Genomic DNA, 26,716 nt, shown 5'->3' with positions numbered 1-26,716 from the left:
CAATTAAGTCTTAGATAAATTAGCAAAACGCAGGACAAATCATTTGATGTAGTAGGAAATCTGGATCCAAGAATCGATAAGGCTCGAAAAATGCAACATAAAGATCGTAACATCAACCCATTAAGGTCGTTAACGTATTTTTTTCTAAACGGAGTTATATGTGTGATCTATATTTAAATCTGCTTTTCTCAATATGGTCAAGTGACATGGGACATTGCAGGTTGAAAATACAAAACTGATCATATTTGAATATCAGTCCTTAGGTCATTACTTATAACTTGGAGTTACGAAATAAACAGTGCACGGATTTCAAGTAGATGACAAGGTGTTAGATCAAATAGTCGTCGTTTAACAATTTATATACCTAGAACAAGTTTTCTACTATTTATCATAGCTACCTGAAACGAACTGCATTTCGACTGGTGTAAAATAAATTGAGAAGGGATTTAGAGTACTTAAACAGACCGTATGCGACTAGATTTCAAGTTGTACAACAATTTCAGAGCATAAATAATAACTTAGCCTAATCTATAAACTATTCATATATAACTACCGTAATCTAACAAATAAAACGCATAATTGTAAACATTCACCACGAAAGAAACATTAATGCATATATTACATATCATGTTTTATCTCTCTGCCTTTACAGTTAGTAATAATTTTAAAAATAGCATATAACCTTATGATATACACAGAAAAAAATACTTAAAAGTAAACAAGCAACAAAACAAATTAACAAAGAATAATTCTGAATACAACTGTGTGTTATTACAGGAAGAAAAAGTGAACTAAATTTAGGGAACAAAACAAAACAAAATGTGACGGTAACATATATATGTATATATATAATCAGAAAAATGTTATATTATTAAATATCACTTATTGAGAAAGCATGTACTGGATGCGTATTACTAGTCAACAATCTTACAGTCTAGATCAGTTTCTGAAGATTCAATGAACGAATGAGTTAGCGGTGACCATGGTGGTTGTAGATATTTACCTGCCAAAGGAGTACAATGTGAACCAGGAGATTCAATAAAATATTTGGATACCTAGGAAAGAAATAACAAACAAAAATCTTTTTATCCAAATAATAAACAAAACTGATTGAGTAAATCTTTAAAAATGGTATGTATTTGTTGATAAGCAGCTTAATAAATGATTTCCGCTTGCATGAATAATAAATTTAGTCATCTTTTTAAAAATATATCCAAATGGATTTAAACGGGTATTTACACCTTTTACGTCAAAACCATGGACATTAAATAACTTGACTTTATCTATAAATGTAATTATCATCATGCTTTTCATTTAGTAACTTCCAGAATGAATTCATTCAAAGCAGATTTCCTTTAAAAAAAGTCATTCTTGTTTGATAGACTGTGCTTCTGAAATTACACTTTAAACAACAATCGATTGTTATTATAATTAATCAGATGTCTGACCAAGTGAATTCAAGTCTTCTTTACATGCACAATATACAAATGATGAGTAAATAAATATGATCAGAATGATGAAGTCTAAGAAAGTGTAAGATTTCCAGAGAAAGAACAACAGAATATTGTCTATGATATCAATTGTCGTGATTGTAATGCTGCGTATGTGAGCAAAGCTTCAAGGCAATCGAATGTGAGGTTGAAGGAACACAAACAACGTTCGAAAAATGTTCCCGAATCCTTGGTTGATCTAAAGAAACTTGAGAATAGGTCGACGATAGCGTTACATGCATTGGAAACAGGACACAAGATCAATTCTGAAGGGACCAAAATACTTCAGAAAGGTCTTAACACAAAAATCGAATGATGAAGTGTGGCACATACATATTCGTGCATCATTATACCAATATTACCGTGTTTAAATAATAATAAAGTATCCATTTACTTGGGCATCACCATTAGCTATTAAAAAGTAAACATAACTCAAAGTCGGATGTATTGACTTGTACTTGATAAATATAATGCATTAAATTACCAACCATAATATAACGATCACACTTACTATATAAAAAAGCATATTTCTCTGAACATCAGATTCACTAATCTCTTTACCAAGTTTTGACGGGTATAAAGGCATTGATTCGATTTGTTTTTCAAGTGCTTCAGCCCTTAAAAAATTTACGACTAGTTTCCCATATTCCTCTGGATTATAATCAAGTTCATTAAATGTATTTCCTAATGAGAAATATGTATATAAGTAAACAAAACAATCATAGATTATAGGAAATAATGGTTATGACAATACGTTAATAACAATTGATTAAATCTGGTTAGTGAAAAAAAATACACTTAAAAATAAGTAATTTCTATATTTAAAAAAGAATTATAATGGCAGATCGGACGGAAAATTATTTTATCTTCTGGAGCACATTCACGTCAATATAAGATGAAAACGGAGAAAAAATATCGTCAAGAATCTTCCTAAATTTAACCATGACCACAAGTGAAATAACCTTATGTACAATTGATAGGCTCTTTTGGAACTTCTTTCAATGATAAATATCGCTGGAATGAAAAATCAATTTAGACTCCATACCTGTCACTATTTATTTACTTTATATGGTACAATGAATATTAATGCCAAAATGTCTATCAACTAACAACTTACAAAAATGTGCAATACATAGTTTTTGTATAATTTTTTTTATAGAAAAAGAACAAGATAAAATACGAATATCATAACTCTTTGTAAACTGAATTCCAACGTGTAGGAACCATAGGAAAACAATATACGCGATTATCACAGAAGATAAACTAATTATTGCACAAGGAGAGAGAGAGAGAGTGAAAAAGCATGGATAGGGTAAGTATAAAAGTGAGAAATAGGTTAACGGTTTCGTTAGAAAAAGTACAATCTGGTGAAAAATATCTCTACGTGACCACTGACACGCTTGTTCTACTGGTTAATAATTGGGAACACAAAATTGCGAATGACACCAGAGCGGAATGAAAGAGAAACATTTTACAGGTCACACAGACTAGTTATTATATACAATTTACATACATATATGTACACCTCCTACTTGAGAGTTCAAGGTTGATTTGATAACGTTAGTTTGATTTCGTAGTATGACAAGACACCAGCTAATTTACAATTCGCTTGGTCTAGTCAATATCAGGCAACAGTCTTAGTACATTAAATATTATTAAAAAGTGGAATCAAATAACGAAAATATTCATATGGAAATTGCTTACTTTGTTCTTCAGCGCTAAGTGATAAATATGCATTGAGGATGGATTCATTTTCTACGGTCATCAGATACGGAAATCTATAACAAACAAAACACCCCATATATATTTCCATGAAATGGCATAAATTACCACTGTAAGGTAACGACTGATAATAATTAGTAATTATATAATTTATAAAAGTCTCTTCCCACGGTTATTTTTCAAGAAGCACCATAGAAAATAACAACGAAAAGAAAACATTCATTTGGCCAAGTAATTCTCTCTCTCTCTCTCTCTCTCTATATATATATATATATATATATATATATATATATATATATATATATATTTGTATAAAATTAGTCCAGCCTAAGAAATACATGAACCATCAGTTTGTCCATGATAGTTGGAAATACCCATATTTTTATGCATAACAGCAGTAATACTTTTGGTTTCTTATCGGAAAATCAACACCGTCACCGTGACCGTATTTAGTATCAACGGCCTCTTCTAGTAGGACATTCGGAAAAAAGCCCCACATCACAGCTGAGTCCTCATTAGTTGGATGCGTAATTTAATTATACCGCTCGATACACAAATACTAAGAATTTATTGTTCCAATCTTACAGAGAACGAAATGAACCTCCCGAAGATACTTATCAAAAACAGGTATCCATCGGTAATTGATGAGAAAATAAAACTCAAAACTCCTTAAGTACAAATAGTCTCTACATCAAGGAAAATTCTTTATATGAACGTTAATTTCAAAGGTGATTTAACAGCAAGCATCATGAAAAGCAGAATTTCCGACTCTCTCAATAGAACGTTCTTCGCTTAACCTTGCTATTATTGTCATCAAGCTGACCAATATTCAGTAACAATTTAACAAAACTCTTATTTGACCAATTCCATGTACATTTAACAATTTACCTTTTCAAGTAGAGTGAGGTATATAGGTCGTTCGACGCTTGCTTTATGCAAAAGAATTCAGTTCTATCTTCACTATTGACCTTTTACCTGCAAATTGATTTGTTTTTGTTTTTATGATTCTCCTGATTACAGTTCATTTCAATTTCAAAATCTTATCACGCTGAGCATTTCCTTTCCAAGTACAATTCCTTATATATTTCCACGATGAATATTCAAGCTCTCAACAGCTAAGTTAGTATCAGTTTCCTTAATAATAATAATGTTTATATTTATTTAAATGCGCTGTTCTCATATATGATTTCTCTTTCATTAGCCAGTTCAGATGCTGATTAATCTTTTTCTTAGTACAATATCATATGTTTGTTCTGTTCTTCTATAGTGAAGTAATCATTATTATATAATAACTATCAAATTTTTGAGAGGTATTATTGTTTATTTAAGAAAACTATTATGGAACATTTAACAAGTCTTAATGGGACTACTCTATCATTTTTCATCAACTCATTCATAACTTTTGTGTTTTTTTTGATAATGAATATATGAAAAATTGGATGAGGCAGAATAAGTTAAAACGATCTGAAGCAGAAATCATCTGCTCGATAGTTTACAATAACTGAATTACTATTTTATTGTAAGGGTCTGTAAATGACTAAGTAATACCTCGCAAATAACTGTGATTAGGACATAATTTATAAAATCGTCATTATTTTTAGTGTAGTTACTTCTTGAAAGATTCAATGTGGAACTTAGGATAATTCAGCCATTAAGTTATTTTACATAACCATACCCATCTACTTATCTTTCCGACAAATTGATATCACTTACTGATTTCACAAATAACATTGATATTATCTTCTACGATTATTAAGTAAAATTTAAAATACATGGTGTAAGTTCAATAACAAAGAAATATTGCTTTCGATTCTAAGTAATTATTAAATGAGAAATATACTGAATCACACAAATTTGTTACTTTTTCGTAATTTAATCAGTAACGAGGAAAATATTTAGCGACAATAATTCCTAACTAGCAGGAGAAATACACACCTTTTCTCATTTTTCATGTTTCTATTTAAGTTTATGGACAGTAGAAATGTTTAGTCAGATATTGAAACATACAGAGCTCGAATAACAGCTGATAAACAAAACTTACTGCAAACCAGTATTTAGTCTTACTATGACGATCAATTAAAATTTGATCAGAAATGACTTCGTCATTTTCTTATGTCAAGAAAAGTTATTTGGAAGCCATTGATCATGTACCCATTCAATCGAACTAAAAAATCGTATTTTTATTTAATACTACAAGAATTATATGCTTTAACATACCGATGCTTCAATAAACCAATCAGTAAGTGATTGCTTCTGTTAGTTGCACGTGAATGATCGTCCCTGTTATAACGAGAGAACAAAACACGTAGAGACATTGAAAAATTGTCAGTTAAAACACTTCCTAAAATATTTACTATATATAGGATTCAAACTAGTCTATAAGTATCATAGCAGTTAGTGTGCTTCAATAGTTAAAAATAGTGTACTTCCTTTTTTATTCTACCAGATATTTATTTCAACATTTGTATTGACAAACAAATACGTACTAGAAGTTATTAATAACTACTGAATCGATTGACAATAATTTAATTCTACAATAAAATTGGATATCATTCAACAGGAAAACTTGAACCCTTACAAATACAATTAACTCGTATAATCGGAAAAAAGAATGGTTGCAAACATATTAAAAGTCCAGAAAGAGAATTCTGGAGGTGTTACATTTTCTTACCCAGACGACCAGACTGTGAAGAAATCATCAATCACATACATCTTCTTGAGGTCAACGCTGATGTTGTGCAGAAAGACAATTACATCTTTATGATTAAGCTACTTAACTCAACACCACCTAAAAGCTTGTTAAGTATGTCCACTGAACAATAATGGTAGGATCAGAATTTCAAATTTTTAAAGAATCAATTCATCTATTTGAAATTTGTTTAATCAAAGCAGACAGCGACCTGTTACACTAACAATCACTGGTAGATAAAAACCAGAAACACTTCGGTAAACATGTCATATACTACAATTTTGAGTTGACAGTTCTAGGTATTGAATATGCTAAACTGATGCGAAGATCTCTTCATTCCATTATTCAATTAATATTTGGCAGGAAACATGGTATATGATCAGCTCAAGGATACAAATAAAGAATTTTAGATGAAATTGATTTGTACCATAAAAATGGTCAAAATAGTAGTAACCTAACTGATGACGGAAGGGGGAGTAAAGAATAAGATCTTATATTGAAGCTATCTTCAACTGACTCATGATCTTAACTATTAAAAACTATTAATATTTAATAGCGAAACATCAGTAAAAACAAATTTATTTTGCTTTTCATTCACTGGAAACCGCAAACTTCTAATGATAATCAAAATCAATGTCACTTACCCAGTGCTGATAACTTCATCATCACTGCGGCGAATAATAAGCACTGGACCATCGTAACTTGATTTAACATAAGATAGAATGAATATAAAATCATCATCAGGGATTTGGATAATCATAAAAAAATAGTGATTCTCCACAAATATTATAACTTCGTCTTCAAAATATATGTAGTATCTCCATCATCTTCAACATGTTATTATGGCTTCCAGATAATATTTCTTACCAATTATCTTGTTTAATGGAATCTGTTGGATCATAAATTAAACTCGTGCTTCCCGTTTGGAATCCAGGTTCCAGAAAAGTTCAGTTTGCTAGCAACATACCTCGAGGCGTTTGAATGATCAGTTTTCGCAAACTCATCAACCGATACGCCACCAGTGCTAAGTAATCCACACTATGCTTAACCTCAACATTGCTCACTCGGTCATTCTACAAAACTCGAGCAACGCTTCGAAGACGCCTATGATCAAAAACCTGTAGCCAACCCATGTCATGTGCTCTCAAAAACTAAAGTTTCACATACGTAAACTAATACAGGACGGATTGATGAGCACTATACAGGCCATTTGACTGGCAGATGGACATTTCGCCTACTAAGGTAGCAGTTATCGCTATGTAAGATAAACAACCGGAAATGTTTTCGTGATATTACGCTGCAAACATCAAACACTAAAACAGTGGAGAGAACGAACTAAACAACAATTGTGAAAGCAAACAATTTGGTACTAGTATAAGTTATGAGCGAATTCACTCAATTTCTGTAGCTATTAGGCTTTATTTTATTTGGGACTTTCAAATTATCGGAAACACTGAAACCCAAACATTACCCAGTACCGATTAAATAGTTTGCTTTCAGTAAATATGGGTACCTGTCACTCCACTATTATCCTAAATCAATATAAAAAGTCAAGGAAGGGGATCAACAAGTAAGAGAAAACTATATTTCAACATCCCCGGTTAGTTAATAGAATGGAAAAACATGTACTGTAAGATTCACCAACGTCCGTATTGAATACAATCAGATATTCTAACGTGTCGGTGGAGAAGATTTGTAGCTCAGGTGGATGATTTTGGTGGAGTTTTGTTCTCTGAGCTGGATGGTTTGGTCGACCAAATTCTAACGTGTCGTCTATGTATCTTGCATATGGATTAAATCGATTGGTGATCGAACTAAGTTGGTTGTTTCCCAACGTTGACATAAAACAGTCTGCTAAGATTGAGGGTGGGTGAATTTAAAGGTGACCAAACTTCGGATGTAATTAAAAATCGGTTAACGTAAGCAGTAAAAAGGACGTTCTATGAAACAAAACTGTAACGTTCACTAGTAAGAACCTATTTATGTATCTCTAAAGGTTAAGCTTCCTCGTCTGGTCCCCTCTATGTGCATCTACCAGTTCACCTGCTCTTGTGGAGTAAGGTACATAGGCCATAGCCAGCGCTTGCTTTCAACTTGGATACGAGAATATGTCCCAGTTTGGTTCTACAAAGATGAGACAAAAGCAATTAGAATTTCCATCCTTGAACATCTAATTGACTCTAATCACTCTACTGATCCACAGGTTGATTTTAAGGTTGTTTATGCAATTCATCCGAATCTATCTAGATTTCGTATCCAACTCTTTAAAACAATAGCAGCTCTTGCCATTCATAAGTTAAAGCCAGAACTGTGTGTACAAGAGAAGTATGCCTTATCGTTACCTTGCCCTTGAACTATTATTATTACTATTTCATTTCGTATAAGCAAACATCCCCTTCCCCCTTTACTTATGTCTGATCAGCCCTAATGGGTTGGTGTCTGACGAAATGTTGGGATATTCAGGAAAATATCCCAAAAATTATCCTGTTAAGCCTAATGCTATCCTTGGACATGGAATGGTATCATCTTATTGGTCAATATTTATTTAACGTGTCATTTTCCTACTGGCCATCATTGTACAATGTTATTTTCTATTTTATGGTACGTTGTGGTTTGCTTGGCTGGTATATAAACAAAGTATGTTTGAAATATAATGATTCATAAATCCGAGGCTGAGACTTGTGTTCTGGACTCAACTGACTGGGCTATACAGGGGAGCAGGACCAATCAGAACCCTAGGTCGTTCTACGTGTTTGCGCGTCTTTGGTCCGATCAATAATTCGCTACCCCTTAATTAGCAGCATTATTTTTCACGTTATAACACGAAATCTCAGCACGGATTCGATAAGCTCGCTTGGTTTTGCCAACTTACGTCACATATGGCGAAGGCGAGATATCCGTCTATCAATAAAAGGACGAGTATACTGCGCGGCAGTCCGTTCTGTTTTAATTTACGGCAGCGAAACATGGCCATTAAGAGTAGAAGACACTCGTAAGCTACTAGTATTTGACCACAGATGCCTTAGAAATATTGCTCGCATCTGCTGGGATCACCGGGTAAGTAGTAGTGAGGTTCGACGCAGGGTATTAGGGAATGATGGTAAATCAGTTGATGAGGTTGTGAATCTTCATCGACTGAGTTGGTTGGGACTTTTTGACGTATCGCTGAACACCGATTACCAGAACGTGCAGTACTGACTAGTGTTGGGGATGGTTGGAAGAGAATAAAGGGCGGCCAAACCAAAACGTGGCATCAGTGCTTGAAAACACTAACCTCTAATCTGAGCCATGTTGGTAGATGTAGACTACTTGGTTGGGGTCCGCGTGAATTTCGTAACCAATGGTTGGAAACTCTTGATGACATGGTTGAGAATCGATCACAATGGCGTTGGTGTATACACTCTCTGTCTTCCCTTAAACTAAGAGATTAAAATCGCTTCATGTCTTTCTTTCTATGAACTAATTCTTTCTTCCTGTACTGTATCCTTATTGCAATCTTTCTTTTATATATTACCACCTCTGAATTAACTACTTTTATGAATCCGGTGTCCATCTTGTTGTGTTAATGAGGTATGGTAACTTGGACCGATGCATATATGTGCCTGGTCCTACGTTGTAGCTGACTGACTGACTATGTCTCATACCCTGATGATATTATTCGTAATTGTTGTAATTATTATTACAAAAACATTATAATCATCTTACTTCATTCACATTGTGACCCGTTGCTAAATTACTAATTTTACAAGGCTTTCTATTTGCACATATACAATCTTTTATTGTTATTATTCATATTGCGTAATCTGATATTACAATCTTTCTATTGCATCATCATGTTTATTCCTTGTTCATATGTCCTCACAGAACTAATATATACCATTGTACAATTGGATAATATATTCCTTGAAAAGAGATCCTTTCGCGGAACTTCGTGTTTTTAATATCAGACTGGAAAAAAACCATTAGCAAACAAGTTACTAAACACAAACCTATTATTCAGCAATCATATTTGTGATATCCTAAATAAGCTTGTGCACAGAAGTAGACTCAATAAATGGCTTTTTTATTCCACCACGAACCAGGCTCAAAAAAGAGTGGAGACAAAATAAAGGAATTATGAAATAAGAACGATGGTTTGGTGGTTAAAGCACTTGATTTTCAATCATAGATTTTTAACAAAACATAGCTTTAAGCCTACTTCAGTCAAGGAGACTCAATAGCACATGAGATAACTTCTATGAAATGTGTGCTTAGCGTCGAGCACAGAAAACATTCGGTTTGTGGATGTACCACAAAACAAATAAAAACTTACTTAATCACATGGGATAAATTGTTTAAATCCAGATACATTTTAACGACAGATTCCAAAACCGGGTCTGAAAAAAAGAAATTTGATGACAGCGAGGAAGTGCGAAAAACATTCAGGCCATTCAACAAATGATCGAACCAAAAAATCCATCATCACAACGAGTATACTTTGAAATGACAACCCATTACCACTGCGCATTCGACAAACAGCTAAAGATAAGGTCCAAAGTGAATTACCTTTGAACGCCGTTCCCGATACTTTAGAGAAGAGAAAATACCCAACAACCTATTGAGTACCGAAGCCACAGAGGAAACTCTCCTGACTATAAAGACAAACTGATAGTAGAAAACGCTCATTGAAACCCCAGCACCTGAACCCATGAAAATCTAGGAACGATTAAATTCCAAAGATAAAGCGATAGGAAATCCACTATTTTCCAAGAACTCGACCTGAATCGGCTTAAAGAAGTTTTTTAAACTATCATTCTGAATTCTTAAAGTGTGTGTACAGTTGGATTTGATAGTTTGAAACTCCAATACCAAGTGGTTGAGTATCACTGACACGTGGAAAAAATTAATAGGTACCCAGGCTTTTTCACCGTATTATTATCGTTCGGAATGATAATAAACTCGCTCTTTTGTCTTCTTAATTGTAGAGCAGCCTAGTCAAGATAGATGTATTTGAAACTCAACTGACAATTATTTGAGAATTTCACTCACTATTTCGCTGTTATTTGAACCAAGTTCCATAGTTATTTTGTTTACTGAAAACGTATTAACAGTACGAAGCAATGAACCATTATAAAATCAAACTTAGGCTCATTCAATTACTTGCTTCGCTGGATCACAAACATTACCCTTCCGACCTAAACTTACTAATCCAAAGGACAGAATATTTATTTCGTACTGAAGGACCCTCTAGTTTGAACTACGACAGACGCGTGATCGTTAATCCGTTTTTGACTAACATTGGTAAAGCTAAAAAGTGACATGACAGTAAAATTTTCTAGATAGTACAATCGCATCAGGTTAGTATATGATAATGATGGAGTAGCTTACATCGTCTGTTTAAAGGACTTAAAAACATAAATAAATAATCTAATGTATACAAAGGGGCATTCCATATCCTAAAGAAAATTAAGAATACACGTTTACTAACGGGATCATGATAATTATTTATCACATTATAGTACATATAATGAACTGATTAACGTATGGATTTCCTCGATATTATATATATGGTTATAAGGAAGTTTAAGACTAAAGGTTATTTTCATCGTGAAATAAATAATCCAATATGTATTGACGACGAATATACACAGATAAATTTCAAACTACTCATAAGTAATAATAATTAGTAACATTTATTTTCATCCACTGTTGACACAAAATAAGCGAACGACTTACCAAATATAGATGGTGCGACTCGTCTTGACAGTTCATCTATATTATCGAAAGTAGCGTCCAAAACCTCATTTTTAAAATAATTGGAAAAAACAGACAACTTTTTCGACTTGATTTTTAGATTTAGATAGACACTAACGTTATCATTACAGAAAACCATTATTAACATCACCATTATGCAGAGTAGTGATTTAACGGTTAAACTAGTCGACTTTCAAAAACTATGCAGCAAGTTCGAACCCAACTCCGTCCAATTTTGTTTGAGTGATTATTCTTCATGTAAGACATACGGACAGTGAATACGTCGTACATCAGTGATGAAGGACTGGGCTTTATTTTACTTAGGACATACGGAAACAGTTTTAAATAGGTTTGAATGCTGGTGCTCATGACGTTTATAACTGAAAGGATCTGCTTAATGTACAATCTGAATAGAAAAAATAAATGGATTTCCAAATTCCCTCGTAAATCATTTTTCTATCAAAATTTTGAGAAGTGTCCTCAATTATAATAGTTAGTTTTCTAAAAACTAAAAGAGAATCTCTAACGTATAACCAGTTGAATATGTGCTGAACAGATCATTTGCTCCCAAAAAATATAACTGCATGTGAAGTCCGACGTACAACCCGTCATGAGGGATACGAAGATTCATAAATTAGTATCATCAAACAGTTATACATATATCCTGTTACAAATTAGTTTTCAAATTGAAGTCACTAAGAAATACATATATACATATGTCTGTAGGTACATATCCAAATATACTACAACATAAGGTAAATTTATTAAGAGATGCAAAGTGGACAATCACTAGTAATTTAGAGAATTACAAAAAACAATCCCTCGAACAACTTGTAACTACTTCATGAGTGACTATCAAAAGTTAGAGTTTAAATAAATTGGAGTAGAATTACCAATTTATGACTGATAAATAAAGTTATATAGTGTCATGTACCGTAGAAGAAACAATATATAGGCACCATGTAACTAGCTTACCAAACCAGCTATATCAGGATAGTTCATTGCTATCCAAGATGCTGTATAACCACCAATCGACCACCCAAGTACGAATATTTGACTAGGTTGAAAATGTAATCGATGTACAGCAAATAAAAAGCATGCTTCAACAGCATTCTGTTCCTTTTCCGGGAATGGTAACCCCTTTAAAAGATTGGTGAAAATAAAATAAGCGAAAATACAAAACAAGAGTTACCAGATATAGAGGGGAATATTATATTGAGGTATTTCTAACTAAGAAATAATTATCAAGACTACAATCAAAGGAAGAATCAACTACTGAAGTATTAGAATTTCAACACGTCAGGTGACAAGCCACTCTAATTAATTCTATTTAAAAATCAAAATGGTATCCTTACTCAGTACATGATAATAGTACATCAAAGTATAGTGCATGGTTAAATTTCACTATAAATTATATGAAGTACAATTTTGCTAACTTCAATCACAACACTAAAAAGGCTAAGACGTTTAAGAACCTCGGAGTGTACGGCTTACGTGGGTTTAGTTATCCTTGTTGAAGTAGTATAACATGATCAACATGGATGAAAAAACATGAGTAATACAGTGTTAATTACCAAAAACTTTAATAATGGCTCAAATTTGGCAAGTGAATGGCCTTCGAGTCCTATATAAGAGTAGTGAATTAGTCAATCAAAACATGAACGTCTAGTAACTACGGTGACTGGAGCATAGGGTACTCAAAACTGCTGATTGAGCACACGTTCTACACAAACTGGAGTATTAAACGTAACATCCACTGTTCCCCGATTTCAATGATTCTCCGACTCATGTTTGCTCATGGCAAAAAACACTTCTAAATTGAACCGATCTACACAACCAGTCAGTGAGATATTAAGTTAGAATGATAAAAAATATTACACATGTACGACCAAACTATTTTCAATTAACGAGGGAGATAACACTTTATTTAGCCAGTTAACTGTAACAGAATATTGAAAGAAAATAGATGTAAGTCAGAAGTGAATAAAACGACCAAGTTTGTAAACTGTACAATCCTTTACCTCAATTTGTCTTTGAATCGGGGATGCGCAAATAGTGATCATGGTATTTCAGCCAATTAGATATACATTATGATCACGTGATTCATGCCAAAATTTAGAAAATAAACAAATAAACATCAAAACAAATGTATTACCGTGCTTTCTCCGAAACCAGGATGATTCCATCCTAAAACTGAATAACCTCGTTCAAGTGGAACCCAAGGAGTTCCAATCTCAGGATATCCACCATTACCTTCACAACAGAGTACCTACAGAAAGTAAAACTCCAGATTAAAGCCGATCAATCGAAATAGTAGGTTTGAGGAGCTTATTATGTTCCACCAAAGCAACCTTATATCAGAATATATTCGAAAACACTATCAATAACCTTACTAATCAGTAGATTAATTCGAAATCACACGTAAAATCATGGCAAGAAACATAAAGGATCTGAAGTATAATCCAAAGCACCTAGAAATTCTTCTAATTCTGTTCACTAGCATAACCAGGGAAAACTATTTCAATGATATCATGCTTCAGTTACATAACACTAAATTATCTAGCCAGAAGCTTGACAAAGTGGACCGAACTATGGTACCGAAATTCGTACATAATATGAAAAGGTGAAGAGTTCGTGAGAAGCTAAAGATTTAAATCTTGTTAACTACAATTGCCCCCCCTCCAAACGCCCTGGTACGGACGAGGATGGGGAGTCGGCTTTCCCTCTCGAAATGCTCTCAAATGGACACATGTTTACAGCTACTGCCACCGAAGTCCTACTCACTGCCTTCACGTGGCGCCGGTGTTCTTTACGAAATTAACAACACGAAAAGCGAATGTCCGACTCTTGAAACCGGTTGGTGGACACGGAGGATTCATCTAAACGAATTGGGAAACCCTGATTCCAAACTAATGGTGAACATGGGCTCTAGGATCCTGAGGGAATAAATGGTGTATAAACATACTGTTGGTCACTGTCTACCATGGGACTGCATCTCCTAACGTTGCCCCACTAACTTGTGGATTAGACCTGTAGGTCAAAGGCTCGAGAAGTGCTTCCCTAAGAAAACCAACTGCCTCGGTTTGGGCGCCCGGGCATTATCACAGCCCCCACAAAAATCAATGATAACTGCTACTGGCCTCATTGTTTTTGTGTGGCGCACATACATTCGGTGCCCTCTTGTGCCAATGTTTGTGTTCAAACAAATAAATAGATAAATAAATTTGAAGTACAATTAGATGACAGATAAGGATCTTCAAATACGTGGAAATTATTTCTCAAACAAAAATAACCTATCACTTTCGCATTCCGATGATCGTAAGAAAGATGTAGATAACTTAACAAACCCAAAACAATGTTTCAAGACCATAAATCAAAAACTTTCCTATTTTATTATCAAATTACCAGTGGTGAAATATACTGAATACTATAGTAGTTTTCTTCAAGTAGTTATCGTTCACAAACTCCTCTTTACCTACAGCCGAGTAATATCCCTAGCATTCACACAAACTGTATGGCTTAAATCCGAATATATAAAACTGTTAGCACGGGGTGGTCGAGATTTGTTAGGTATGCTGAGGAATATACCAATCATTATCATGTTAAGTCTAATGATGTCCTTGGACTCCAAATGGGCAGTCCCTATTGGCAATTATTTATTTCACTCGTTAAATATTGTACAGATGTTTTCTATTTTCATGGTACGATGTGGTCTGTTTGGTTGGTATATAAACAGAGTATGTTTGAAATATAACGATTCATAACTCAGAGGCTGTGACTTGCGTTCTAGACTCAACTGGCTGGGCTAGACAGGGAAGCGGGACCAATCGGGACTCTAGGTCGTCCTTACGTGTTTTACTTGTCACAGAAGCGATCGATAAATACGCTGTGCATCTAACCTGCAGTCCACCCGTTACAACAAGATTTTTGAATTTTACTTAAATCACGAAAGGATCTAAGACGATCATCAACAATCTGCAAGTATTGGACGACCGTTTCGTCTTGGTATGAGACTCCTCAGCAGTGTCCATCAGCAACGTCGCACGCGAGAATCGGACCCAGTATCTTCAGTCTTGCATCCAAACGCCTAACCTGTAGGCTGTTGAGTCAGCATGTTTAATTTCAATCAACCAATAGTATTGAGCGACCATCTTCCATTACCTTCTATGGGTAGTTAACTCACACCCAATCAGCTTCGAAAAGAAATTTCCGGAATCTAGTGAGAAGCCATGATCAGTGGAGCTAGACCGTGTTAGGTGTGAGTTAGCTATCCACAGAAGGTAGTGGAAGATGGTCGCGCAATACTATTGGTTGATTGAAATTAGACATCCTGGCTCAACGGCCTACAGGTTAGGCGTTTGGATGCAAGACTGAAGATACTGGGTCCGATTCTCGCGTGCGACGTCGGTGATGGACACTGCTGAGGAGTCTCACATCAGGACGAAACGGTCGTCCAATGCTTGCAGATTGTTGATGGTCGTCTTAGATCCGTTCATGATTTCAAAAATAAAACTGGATTTAATATACAATCTCCACTAAGCTTTCTAGTGTGAATAGTTGTTGAGCAAACTAACTTGACGATTCGAATTGTTTGCTTATCTGAATGGGCATTTCTGATGACCGTTGATCGTATACTCTGGAATCATTTGGTATCCTTTTAGGGATCACGAATAGAATATAAGCACGCAGTTTAGTGTCACGATACATCTCATCGATAATCTTTGTCACAGTCAATTATCGCAGATTGAAAAAGTTAATGTACGTATCCAGCATAAAATAAGTCATTGTAATAAATATACAAAATAACGTCACAAAAACTTTACGAATATTAGAGTACATAATTTTGATCAACCTTCAAAATAAAAATTTGTGACAATATTACAGTGCTTTATTTTAATTGTTGGAAATGTCCGTGGAAACCCTCAGAAATCAAGCTCTTCAGATACTTCGCTATCTCAAGTTTTGCAAATAAATTTGTCGGTTACAAATGGTTTACTAGAACTGTGTATATAGACAATTTTTCGAAATTCAGGTCATCAATAGTTCGAACAGTGAAGTTGGGATTAATAGTCATTCTGAACATCCAATCATTACAACGGTCGCTAAAAAGTTCAATTAACTTGAGAAACTTTGCTTTCTTCAGTGGCTTATTTTATAGGCACCCTTAAACATTACGTGAATTTGATAAGAGAAATATCTAAATTTCATTAAAAATTTGATGCTGATTCGTCGCATATTTATAGGACAGACGACGTATATCATTAAGAAATTCTCTTGAACATACAACACATGTTTACTTTACTTAGGAACCGTTTGTGACTCTTATTTCCACAAATTACTGTTGTTAGATTGAAATTCTATAGTCGAAACGTAGAAAAATTAGTATGTGGTCATAATATAAGGATTTTACGCTAAAGGTATGCTAAAATAATACAACCAACGTTAACTAAAAATTCATAGAACTAAACAAACGGTATCAATTATCTTACTAAAATCTCTCCATTCAAATCATCTTGTTCAGGTGAAATAGATTTTGAACTTGACTTGATTCGACGATCAGCATAAAATGCTTCAACGAATTCCCCTTCTCTAGTTGATAGTCCGACTCGTTGAATATTATACTGGTAAATATTTTGAAAATGTGAACAAATGGACTATTTGTAGAAGAAATATTGCAACAAATGATGAAAAGATATGTGAAATAAATACAACATATACTCATTCAAATGGCATATACTCTACAGTAAAGCAATAAGATCAGAATGGATTTGATAGTGTTTGTAACTGGTTGAAAACCAGAGATATGTCACATAAACAGTCGGATAGTAGCCCTATCCCTTAAGAACTATCTATTTAGGAATTGGGAATCGGCACTATAAACAATCATTAGTTCCATCACCTAAATCTTTTCAGTACTCAGACTAACTGACTGAGTGTATGCTACTTACGTTGAGAGATATAAGTAGTATCGAACACTAATCGGAAGTGAAATATCTGGAAGCTAAAGATTGTTATGAAGATAACAGGAAGGGAATCTGAGAGCAATCCAAATAACAACATAATTAGAGGAATAATGGAGTATGTAAGGCATAACGGAAAGATGTGCAAACGATGTATTTAATGTATGATTTTCATATTTTACTAAGCTACTGAGTGATTTTCCGTTAAACAATAAACTGGTTTTCCCTACCTAAGGTTTCGCTCACTTCAGTTTGTTAAACCAACTAGACCCATAAAAACATCATCGGTAAATGAAATAACCTAACTTATAAAATATATTTGAAAGTATTTAGATTTTCGAAAACTCTAATTACTATGAAAGCTCGTGTTGCCGGTAATAAACGAAAATATCCAGAAGTAGGTTGAATAAATGGTAAAAGAAATGCTACTACTCAGGTGTGAATCACATATACCCCATCAAATGTAACAAAAAACTACTCATTAGGATGTAAGAACCCAAAAGCAATTAGACTTCCAGTAATACCGATACTACTGTCAATACAAAACAATGTAGATGTTAATCTAATGTAGTAGCAACCCCAGCTCTTGTATAGATAAAAAAAGATACTTGGAACCATAGAAAATTATAAGACTAAAGCCAAATGATACTTAACACTTGCCAAACGGATAGATTTTGGACTACAGTTAGACAAGAACTTCAACGATTACTTTGAATTGCTGTAGTAGTCAGAAAGTAAACAAAAATTTATTTTATTGTATTGTGTTTTGATATTTACTTTTTTATTTTTTGTCCACATTTTACTAGCAGATTACTAAGATACATATTGCTGAATTCAAAATACAAATTTCGCTAGTAAAAATAAGCTTTAACTGACTACAGTAAAGGCAAATTCAAGAAACCAAAAATAACTATAGAGTTAAGGCAGTGTGAAATATTTACACTAAAATAAAATATTTACCTTCATTTGTAATCTACTTCGAGCATCTAATCGAGCTTTAACTGTTGTTAAAAAGTATAGAAGAAAAGTTTATGTGTAGTAGACAACACATTAATAAAACATCGTTTTATTATTACTATTATTTACTGTTATAGTAAATACACGTCATTACTGTTTTCTCAAAAGCCAAAGTAATTAAAAACATTTACGCTCATAAGGAACATAACAATAATGTATTATCATCGACCTGAATGCTAACTTAGGACAAAAATACAAGTTATATAAGGAATGGTTTAAAACATTTTTATCACTCTCAGGCATACTACAATAATACGTTAATACGATAATAAGACTAGTCACATCATATCAGATCAAGGATTCATAACCAAGAATAGAGAACCAGATTAACATTAGATAATACATCATTTAACACAGTTACAATCAGTAATAGTTAATGGGTCCGGAGGAGAAATTAATGAGAGGAAAGGAAACCACATATTTAAGTCAGTGGGCTAAGTGACTTGGTCCAGGCTCAGTGATCAATCATATTTTACTCTCACTACCACACATCGTAAAGTTAGACAAAAAACCAAGACAAAGTCGATAAAAGGCTTCAGATATCTACTGCTGTTTTAAAAATATATCTAGAAAACTATGATAATGAGTCAACTGACAGACAAATACTTAATAAAGATCGTCTTATTAACAAATATCACTATATCATAGTGATAGAAATAAATACCGTTGAGTAACACTGAAGTTGAAATGAAAACAGCTGAATGAAATTTGAACCCAAACTGGTCAAAGAATTACTAGCTACGACGTAGGCTTGGTGATTAGGCTTGTTTGTCGTGATGACTCATCTTGGAAATGGTAGTTGGAATGCTTACTCTATAAAATCTAGGCATGTAGAAAAGAGCCTGTTCAAGTGGTAGAAATAAAAGCAGATGCTGTTAACATGATAGTATTTTAAATTGTAATGAAGCTTGAAGAAACCGTAAAAAACTGATAAAAACACCAGCAGTTGTGATGTCAATTACAGTATTTCTGATATAACCTCTGAGCACACCCAACTATCTTATCTTTCTCCTTTGGGGAAGGGTTAGAAAATTTCAAACATACCAATAGCGTGAACACTAATACGTAACAAAAGCAACGAAAATGGAACAACTGATGTTAGCAATCGGAAATGACTTAGTTATCAAAGCTATTGGCTTGAAAAGGTTATAATCAATGAAAATAACACTAAAGTTGATCCTGAACAACGTATGGGATGGCACAAAGATGTATTAGCCTAAATTGTCACACTTTATATCCAGAAAGAGAGAGGTAGCTAACAAATCGAACGTCAAAAAGTTAAAATAATTATAGTATGAATAAGGGCGACAAACAGAACACAGAATATAGTTCGAAATGAACGAATGAAATCAAAGAATGAACACATCTGTACCACTCTGACGGTTTTTAACCCACGCTACCTCAAAACTCGAGGGAAATGTCGTACTGTTAACTGGATAGAAGCGTGACAGCAGTAAAGTGTTCCTCTCAGACGACCAAAATCTGCAGCGAAGCTGTCCTCTCACAAAGAAAAGGGGTTAGAATAGCTCGGCTCTAAAGATTCCAAGCCTCACCTTGCCCTACAGATTTCCGCCTTCTGGAGCAAGCCTCATCGAGCACAAGGCTAACAGGTCGATAACCTGATACAAAAATCCCGTGTGAATGGCCTCATGCAGTTGTTCTTTGGGTCTGTGGTCACAACATCACGTAGGTACAACCACTACAAATTCAGTTTATTTTTCAGTTTCCACAGAAAGTACATCCAGCAAGAGGAAACCATTCCCAAACCTGTAACCACTAAAGATCCTCTTATTCACAACCAAGTCTCTTCATCATTTCTTAGTATTTTTTAAGTAACTACCTAGGATCTTCAGACAGAAATTACTGTTATCACTTAAACCCCAAACACAAAGTTGGTGTCTCTCCATACTGCTCAAACTAACGGCTAATCAATTCACCGGCTGACGCCACTTAATAGTTTCGTAGCCTCCAGACTTAACTTGCTTCTACACCAGCAATTATTTGGCGTCGCAATAGGTTAGGGGAGGTTATATGAAGGAGATGAACCCACAACCAATGTCGATGAAGGCTAACTAGTCCTACTTATAACCCCGAGCATAACTTCAGTATCGCTCATCACGTAATCCAAGCACACACAAGAAATGCTTCAAAAACGACTATAATAAAACAAGTGTAACCTATCTATATCTTCTACTTTTATCAGTTGTTTTATTGTTACAAAGCAAAACACTGGAATCTTGCTCAATATACTCGCCCTTGGATAAGCAGACATAAATCTACCTCTACTGTAATTTCTGTAGGTTAACAAAAACCGAACAAACTATTTATATATATGCCGTATTTACATCAACTACAGGCACATTACGGTCGATAAAACCTCCAAGACTAGTGAAGTTATCAACGCATTCAACAGCCTCATTTCCTATGGTAAGAGCAGGTGCCGACACAGACCGGTCCGGAAGCAAAACTCCACATTCTGAGAAAAAGAATCCCATAGTAAATATATCATCTATTGTTACTCAGAGTTCAGAAGACTTTGAATTTGTCAGCCTTTTCACTAAAAAGAACTATTTCAGCGGCATACTCTGGGTCGACGAGTCTTTCTGAAAGTAATCACTCACACTACTATTTGACTACTTCGACTATTAAAGCAACAAGTAAAGCATAAAAACAAACTTCATTGGTACATATGACATCACAATTAAATGATTTTCGGATAAATCAAAAAGAATGTACTGATATATGTATTGGTTAATTTCACGCAATGACAACTTAAGTCTCCTTGATTATAAAAATAGCAAATAGGTAGGCTTTGTGATTGAAAAGACACAAACTTAGCCTCCTGAAGAGTTAAAATATGCATTGCGACATTTTAGATTATTGACAGAATTTTTACGCATTTCGTAAAATAAACTGAGAGTAATGAAGTAGGAAAAGAATTTAGTAACCGAAATTAAAGTATAGTATGTGATATTTTGTATGATATTTATTTGTGTATTCATATTGCGATATGATCAAAATAGTAAAACCTTAAGGAAAAAGTTGGGAACTTTCACACTTGACTTACATGTAAGAGAATTTAAAATCCATGTACATCCGACATATGTCATACGGATACCAATAGTGTGAGCTATAATCCAACTACGGACAACATAACAAAAATTTACATGGACAATTGGCGAAATGTGAAAGTTTTACAAAAATTAAGCACCTATTATATAGAGTACAAAATACATAAAAACCAGATTTAAATAATCTCAGCAACTGAAATTATAATTACTCAAACTGTAGTCAGGATTGGGAAGTTCTAGAATTTTTCACCCACCCTTATATTCTACCGATAGCCAATAACTTGAAATATTAAAATATTGAGTGAATAAGCTAGTACTACACGTCTTATCGACACGAAATCAAAACATAAAAACCAGTAAAGAGTAACATTTCATTAATCTCTTACTGACAGATTTAGTCCAAAATCCCTAAAATTTTCAACCGTCCCTGACATATTTGAGAAAAAGGTCATTGTTTAAATATATAGATGATACAATATATGTAGCTAAAAGCAAACGGATTTATATTTATACTGTAATACTAACAGGATGGTCTGCTAAGTATTAAAGAGCGGTCACAGAAAATTAGTTACCGTTAGATAGGAAATAAAACGAAGACAATACAGAAGATACGTAAATACGAAGCTTTGTTCGTCAAGTATACGCAACATACTCAACAGACTATGTCCAACATATAATAGAAAGCCAGGAAAGTCTTGGCAACACTGCAACGATGGTATATAAATAATCAGAACTAAAAAGTTGTAAGGATGTGATTTCATTGGTATGACAAATTGTTCAAAATACTACTAATAAAATAAATGATGTTTTATTTTACTTTATATTAGCCTACTTATTCACAAATAATACAAGCCAATAGGATTTGTTTCAGACGATTAATATAGCTTCTACTAATGTATATGATAACTAATAAACCAATATTTCAAGTCAAACCAATAAATGATTTTTTATAACTTTCTGTATAGTACCAAAATATAATATTGAATAAAGCCATTAATAATAATAATAACGTAGTTGCAAAGCGGGCTAAAATACAAGCAGAAGCCTGTTTTCAAGTCATGAGGTCCAATACAATTTCGAGGTCAGTAACATCAAAACATTTAGAAATAAAATAAAAGGACTTACACCAATGGCATAAATAATGTGGATACATCTGATATGCGTTTAGGAGTGATCTTTTTTGGTTTTACGGAGATACTAGGTAACTGCCGGACATCAAAATGAACAGGCCACGGAGAACTAAAAGTGTAGAGCATTAGTTTATTCTGCAACACTTATTTAGGATACTAAAATATATTACCACCGTCTCCTCATTGATCGTCTCCTTAGATTCCAAAAATAAAGCCATAAACTCCTGATAAGTATGATTACAAAACCTTCCAGTTCCTGCAAACGTTAACCGAATCAAACGCTCTAACCTCTAAGTAAAAGGGCCGAAAAATATATAGTAAGTGTAACAGCAACTAATCTAGAGAATTCGAAAAAATTATCATATAATTTCACTATGAAGTAATAATTAGATTATTTATAAGTAAGCATACGATTTCTAAATGCCCAGGGACTCCAAAAAAGAGCAGTCCATTTAATCACTCCTGCCGTTATTTGAAGCATTTTTATAGCACAGTTAGATGCCGATTCCAAAAAATTGGGGTTATATTCCATCGACTAAATAATTATGAAAAAAAGTAGAAATACTTGAAATGTTGCAATTAGTGGAACACTATAGAGAGATGGACCAAGAACACAAGACCACCAAACATGGATGGTTCGCCACATAATAATTCCGATTGATCAGTTGGAATGGTAATCTCTGTAATCCATACTCATTGGGATTAGTTACGGCTTACCAAAGTGTAAGAAGATTAGGACAAACAGTTGAAATGACTTTTGAAAGGTTGATTCCCGGAATGCTAAAATAACAAGGAAATTCGTAATTATCCTACTACAAATATAACAAATACTAAGGTGTTATATTGATGGAAAGCGTTGAAAAACCAAAAAAAAACTGGTCTACATTTGTTTCTATGTAGGAGTGTTAGTGCACATTGAATTTGATAAGTCAATATTTTCTAAACATGGAAAACGATGCTGATCTCAACGACCATATTTTCTTGTTCTCAAGTACTGGTCACCAACAGTGATAAACAGAGAGACCGTATGCAAATATCGGAGAAAGTTACTAGTTACGCTGAAACACTTATTAGTATTTCAATAAAGCCACCACTCTAACACCTATCAGTTTGTCGATACAAGTGCATGAGACACATATGAGAAGCATCCACGTATAGCATAACAAGTCAATTAAATATAAAAGAATACGTTATTTTATACCAGTCTTTTATGCACGATTGACAAACACTTGGCCAATGACAGTTTTAAAAATTTTAAGTTTAAAACTTTATACTCCATGCGGTCAAAACACTTAAAAGTTGAGAATATCAGTAACGCTACAGTACGGAGGCTGATTTGAACAACAGCCCCCAAATGCCCTAGTACGGCCGAGAGTGGGGAGAGTACGCTCTTCCTTTCGAAATACTCTCACATCGCCACGCGTATATAGCCTCTGCCAGGGAAGTCCTACTCATTGCCTTATCGTGGCGGGGGTGTTGTTTACGAAAATGAGAGGACGAAAAGCGAATGTCCGGCGCTTTAACCGGATCACAAACCAATGGTGCACATGGGCTCCAGTATCCTGAGGGAACAAATGACGTATGAACCAATGGTTGGTCACCGGCTACCATGGGACTGCATCTCCTCACGATGCTCCACTGCCTTGTGTATCAGACCTTCAGGTCAAAGGTTCGGGGTGTGGCTCTCTAAGAAAACCACCTGCTCCGGTTTGGGCACCCGGGCAGTATCACAGCCCTCACACATATCGAATGAGATTTATGTGGCGCATATGTATTTGGTGCCTCCTTGTACCAATATCTATGTTAAGATAAAACTCTTACAATACCCTAAGAACATTTTGCACGATATCAGCTACTTAAAAAGCAGACGATAGAAAATAAGCAAGTAGCAACATGAGACAATAAAATTATACATTGACTTAACATGAGTAATTTGGTTTGCCAAAACCAAAGGACTCACTTCTCCCGGAATGGCGAGACTCTAATTTATGGACGACCTTTGAAGGGAACTTAAGCGACCTTGAGAAATATTAGCCAATCACCAGACAGTCAGTATAGAGTAAAAATATGTTATACAAAACCAAGGAAATAAAGTGGATACACTTCTTATACATGGTTCGAAAACTTGTCAAGGTTAAAAAAAGGTTCGGAAGTTCTAAAATCGTAATGCATGCAGTAGAGGGAATCATCCATACGGCAACAGAATAGCCGGCCTCTGGAGTCATGAAGTTTTAAAAACTCTTTCAGCCTCGACCACAGCTTCAATATTGTTTATGTGCATACAGGTTGATGAGTGTGTAGTGACTCACATTTATCACGAGAACACGACTGGTTTAATAAAAACAATTATTATTATTATTATAACCAACTGTACCAGTGCTTGTTTTAACGTGCTTTTGTTTGACTGTGCCAATGACAGCTATTTTGTGCTTCCATTCTTTTACTTACACTTTTGATTGTAACTTCGCGCGAATTCGGTTACGTTCTGTAACCAAGCTTGTATCTTGGCACGATCTCGGTATCCTTTCGATGCCACGAGATCGCCAGCAAATAAACATCGACTTGGTCCATTAATTGCCTTCTGGTATTTGGCTTCTCGGAGATTTTATGGGTTTCTTTGGTTACGTTCAACTTACGCCTCCTGATTTATTTGGCACGTGTTTCTTTGTAGCGGTGTTCATAGTTAATCCCAACTCGACGCCACGCTACAAGTGCACCAAATACTAGTTGTGGATAACGACGCGATGCACATAACCAAGCCTATGTGGGAGTTTGTAAGCTCTCCAATCATCTGTATATATTGTAGTACCTGACTGCATCCAGTGTTACTGGTGCTTTTATTATCCAGTTCGCAATAATTGTCGTAATTTGCCTTAGGAATTATATATGGAGTTTTTATCACGAACTGACATTAGCTATATTGCCAGAAATTTTATTTATAAATATGGCTATAGCCAAATGGATGAAAGGCATTCGCGTTAAAATCCGAGATCTATTATCTTTTACCTGATTGATCCGTCCACAAATTATAATCTTGCCGTTTTTTTGTTATAGCCGCTCACTTATCACGTTTTGTATAAAATCCCCTGTGAACTGATCGTACGATAGCACTGTAGCACGTACTATTAGCGTTGGTCTGCGAGCAGAAGCGATCTGAAACACAACACAACAGTCAGAACCGACAGATGCTACTCAAGTGAGAACACGGCGTACGAGCACAACATAGATATATTTTAAAATTGAATTACGCGGTTTAAGTACAAAAACGGGAAGTCTATTACAAAATAGTTTTACTCATTATCCCGCAGGCTTAACTTGCGCAAGGCTTGTTCTTCTTCTTCTAGTACGTTCACTTTCTGTTGCCGTGAAAAAAGGAAAACAAACTTGCATTAGTAAAGTCACACGTAATGGTTTTTGATACTGCTACACTACCCCCTCTTTCCATGAGGCACTGTCCTCAGTGCCTGGTGCTGGACATGGGTATGCTACCCCTCCCTCTGGTGGCAATTCGTAATGGCTGACGGCAGTCGGGGGTGACGGGCAGGGTATCTAAGTGCACCGTTGTTCTATCGGGCTTCAATTGATTGTAGTGTGCTGTTATAACATCGTCTTGGGGTCGTTGGAGGTTACGTAAGACGAATGTAGTGGGGGACCGCGTAAACACCACTTCATAAGGTCCTTGCCAAGGGTGATGGAACTTGCTACATGTCCCCGGTGGAGCCAAAGGGCGATGCAGCCACACACGATCTCCGGGTTTATACACAGGTCCGTTCGTCTTGCGATCGTACACATCCTTCTGGTGCTTGCTGGCATTTTGTAAGTTGATCTTCACTAAGCTATAGGCGTCGGCTAGGCGGTTGCGAAGGTTACGGATGTATACTACAGTATAGCGGTAAATAAATCC

At 34.8% G+C, this 26,716-nt stretch overlaps 1 protein-coding gene across 2 annotated transcripts; it reads right to left on the bottom strand.

The window, feature by feature from the left end:
- Positions 1–585: 585 nt before the first annotated feature.
- On the bottom strand, positions 586–25,374 carry ABHD16A_1 (Protein abhd16a). Of its 2 annotated transcripts, XM_051212032.1 has the most exons (19): positions 24,773–25,374; positions 23,530–23,592; positions 23,378–23,492; positions 23,224–23,347; positions 23,101–23,184; positions 22,983–23,068; positions 22,808–22,947; positions 21,679–21,752; positions 18,555–18,595; positions 17,124–17,255; positions 13,790–13,903; positions 12,610–12,774; positions 11,617–11,680; positions 10,214–10,277; positions 6,546–6,602; positions 5,430–5,492; positions 3,195–3,268; positions 2,002–2,174; positions 586–1,055 (listed from the first exon to the last, which is right to left on the bottom strand). In XM_051212032.1, the coding sequence occupies exons 3-19, from the start codon at positions 23,456–23,458 to the stop codon at positions 915–917; spliced, it is 1,677 nt and encodes a 558-aa protein (XP_051072172.1). In that variant the 5' UTR covers positions 23,459–23,492; positions 23,530–23,592; positions 24,773–25,374; the 3' UTR covers positions 586–914. The 2 variants fall into 2 exon arrangements, with proteins under 2 accessions (XP_051072172.1, XP_051072173.1); XM_051212033.1 differs by having other exon boundaries at positions 22,983–23,184; positions 23,224–23,492; positions 24,773–24,802.
- Between the last annotated feature and the right edge of the window lie 1,342 nt (positions 25,375–26,716).

This window comes from Schistosoma haematobium, chromosome ZW, assembly GCF_000699445.3.
Source record: "Schistosoma haematobium chromosome ZW, whole genome shotgun sequence".
Classification (NCBI taxonomy): domain Eukaryota; kingdom Metazoa; phylum Platyhelminthes; class Trematoda; order Strigeidida; family Schistosomatidae; genus Schistosoma; species Schistosoma haematobium.
This window is presented reverse-complemented; position numbering and strand designations above follow the sequence as displayed.

Bases quoted from the DNA above. Each gene is read 5' to 3' on its own strand.
- ABHD16A_1 (XM_051212032.1), bottom strand. From the start codon at position 23,458: ATGTGGCGAACCATCCATGTTTGGTGGTCTTGTGTTCTTGGTCCATCT. The intron at 21,753-22,807 runs GTAAGTCCTTTT...TGTTGTCCGTAG, and splicing joins ACATTATTTATGCCATTGGT to TTGGATTATAGCTCACACTA. The intron at 1,056-2,001 runs GTAAGTGTGATC...TTTCTTTCCTAG, and splicing joins GAAATATGCTTTTTTATATA to GTATCCAAATATTTTATTGA.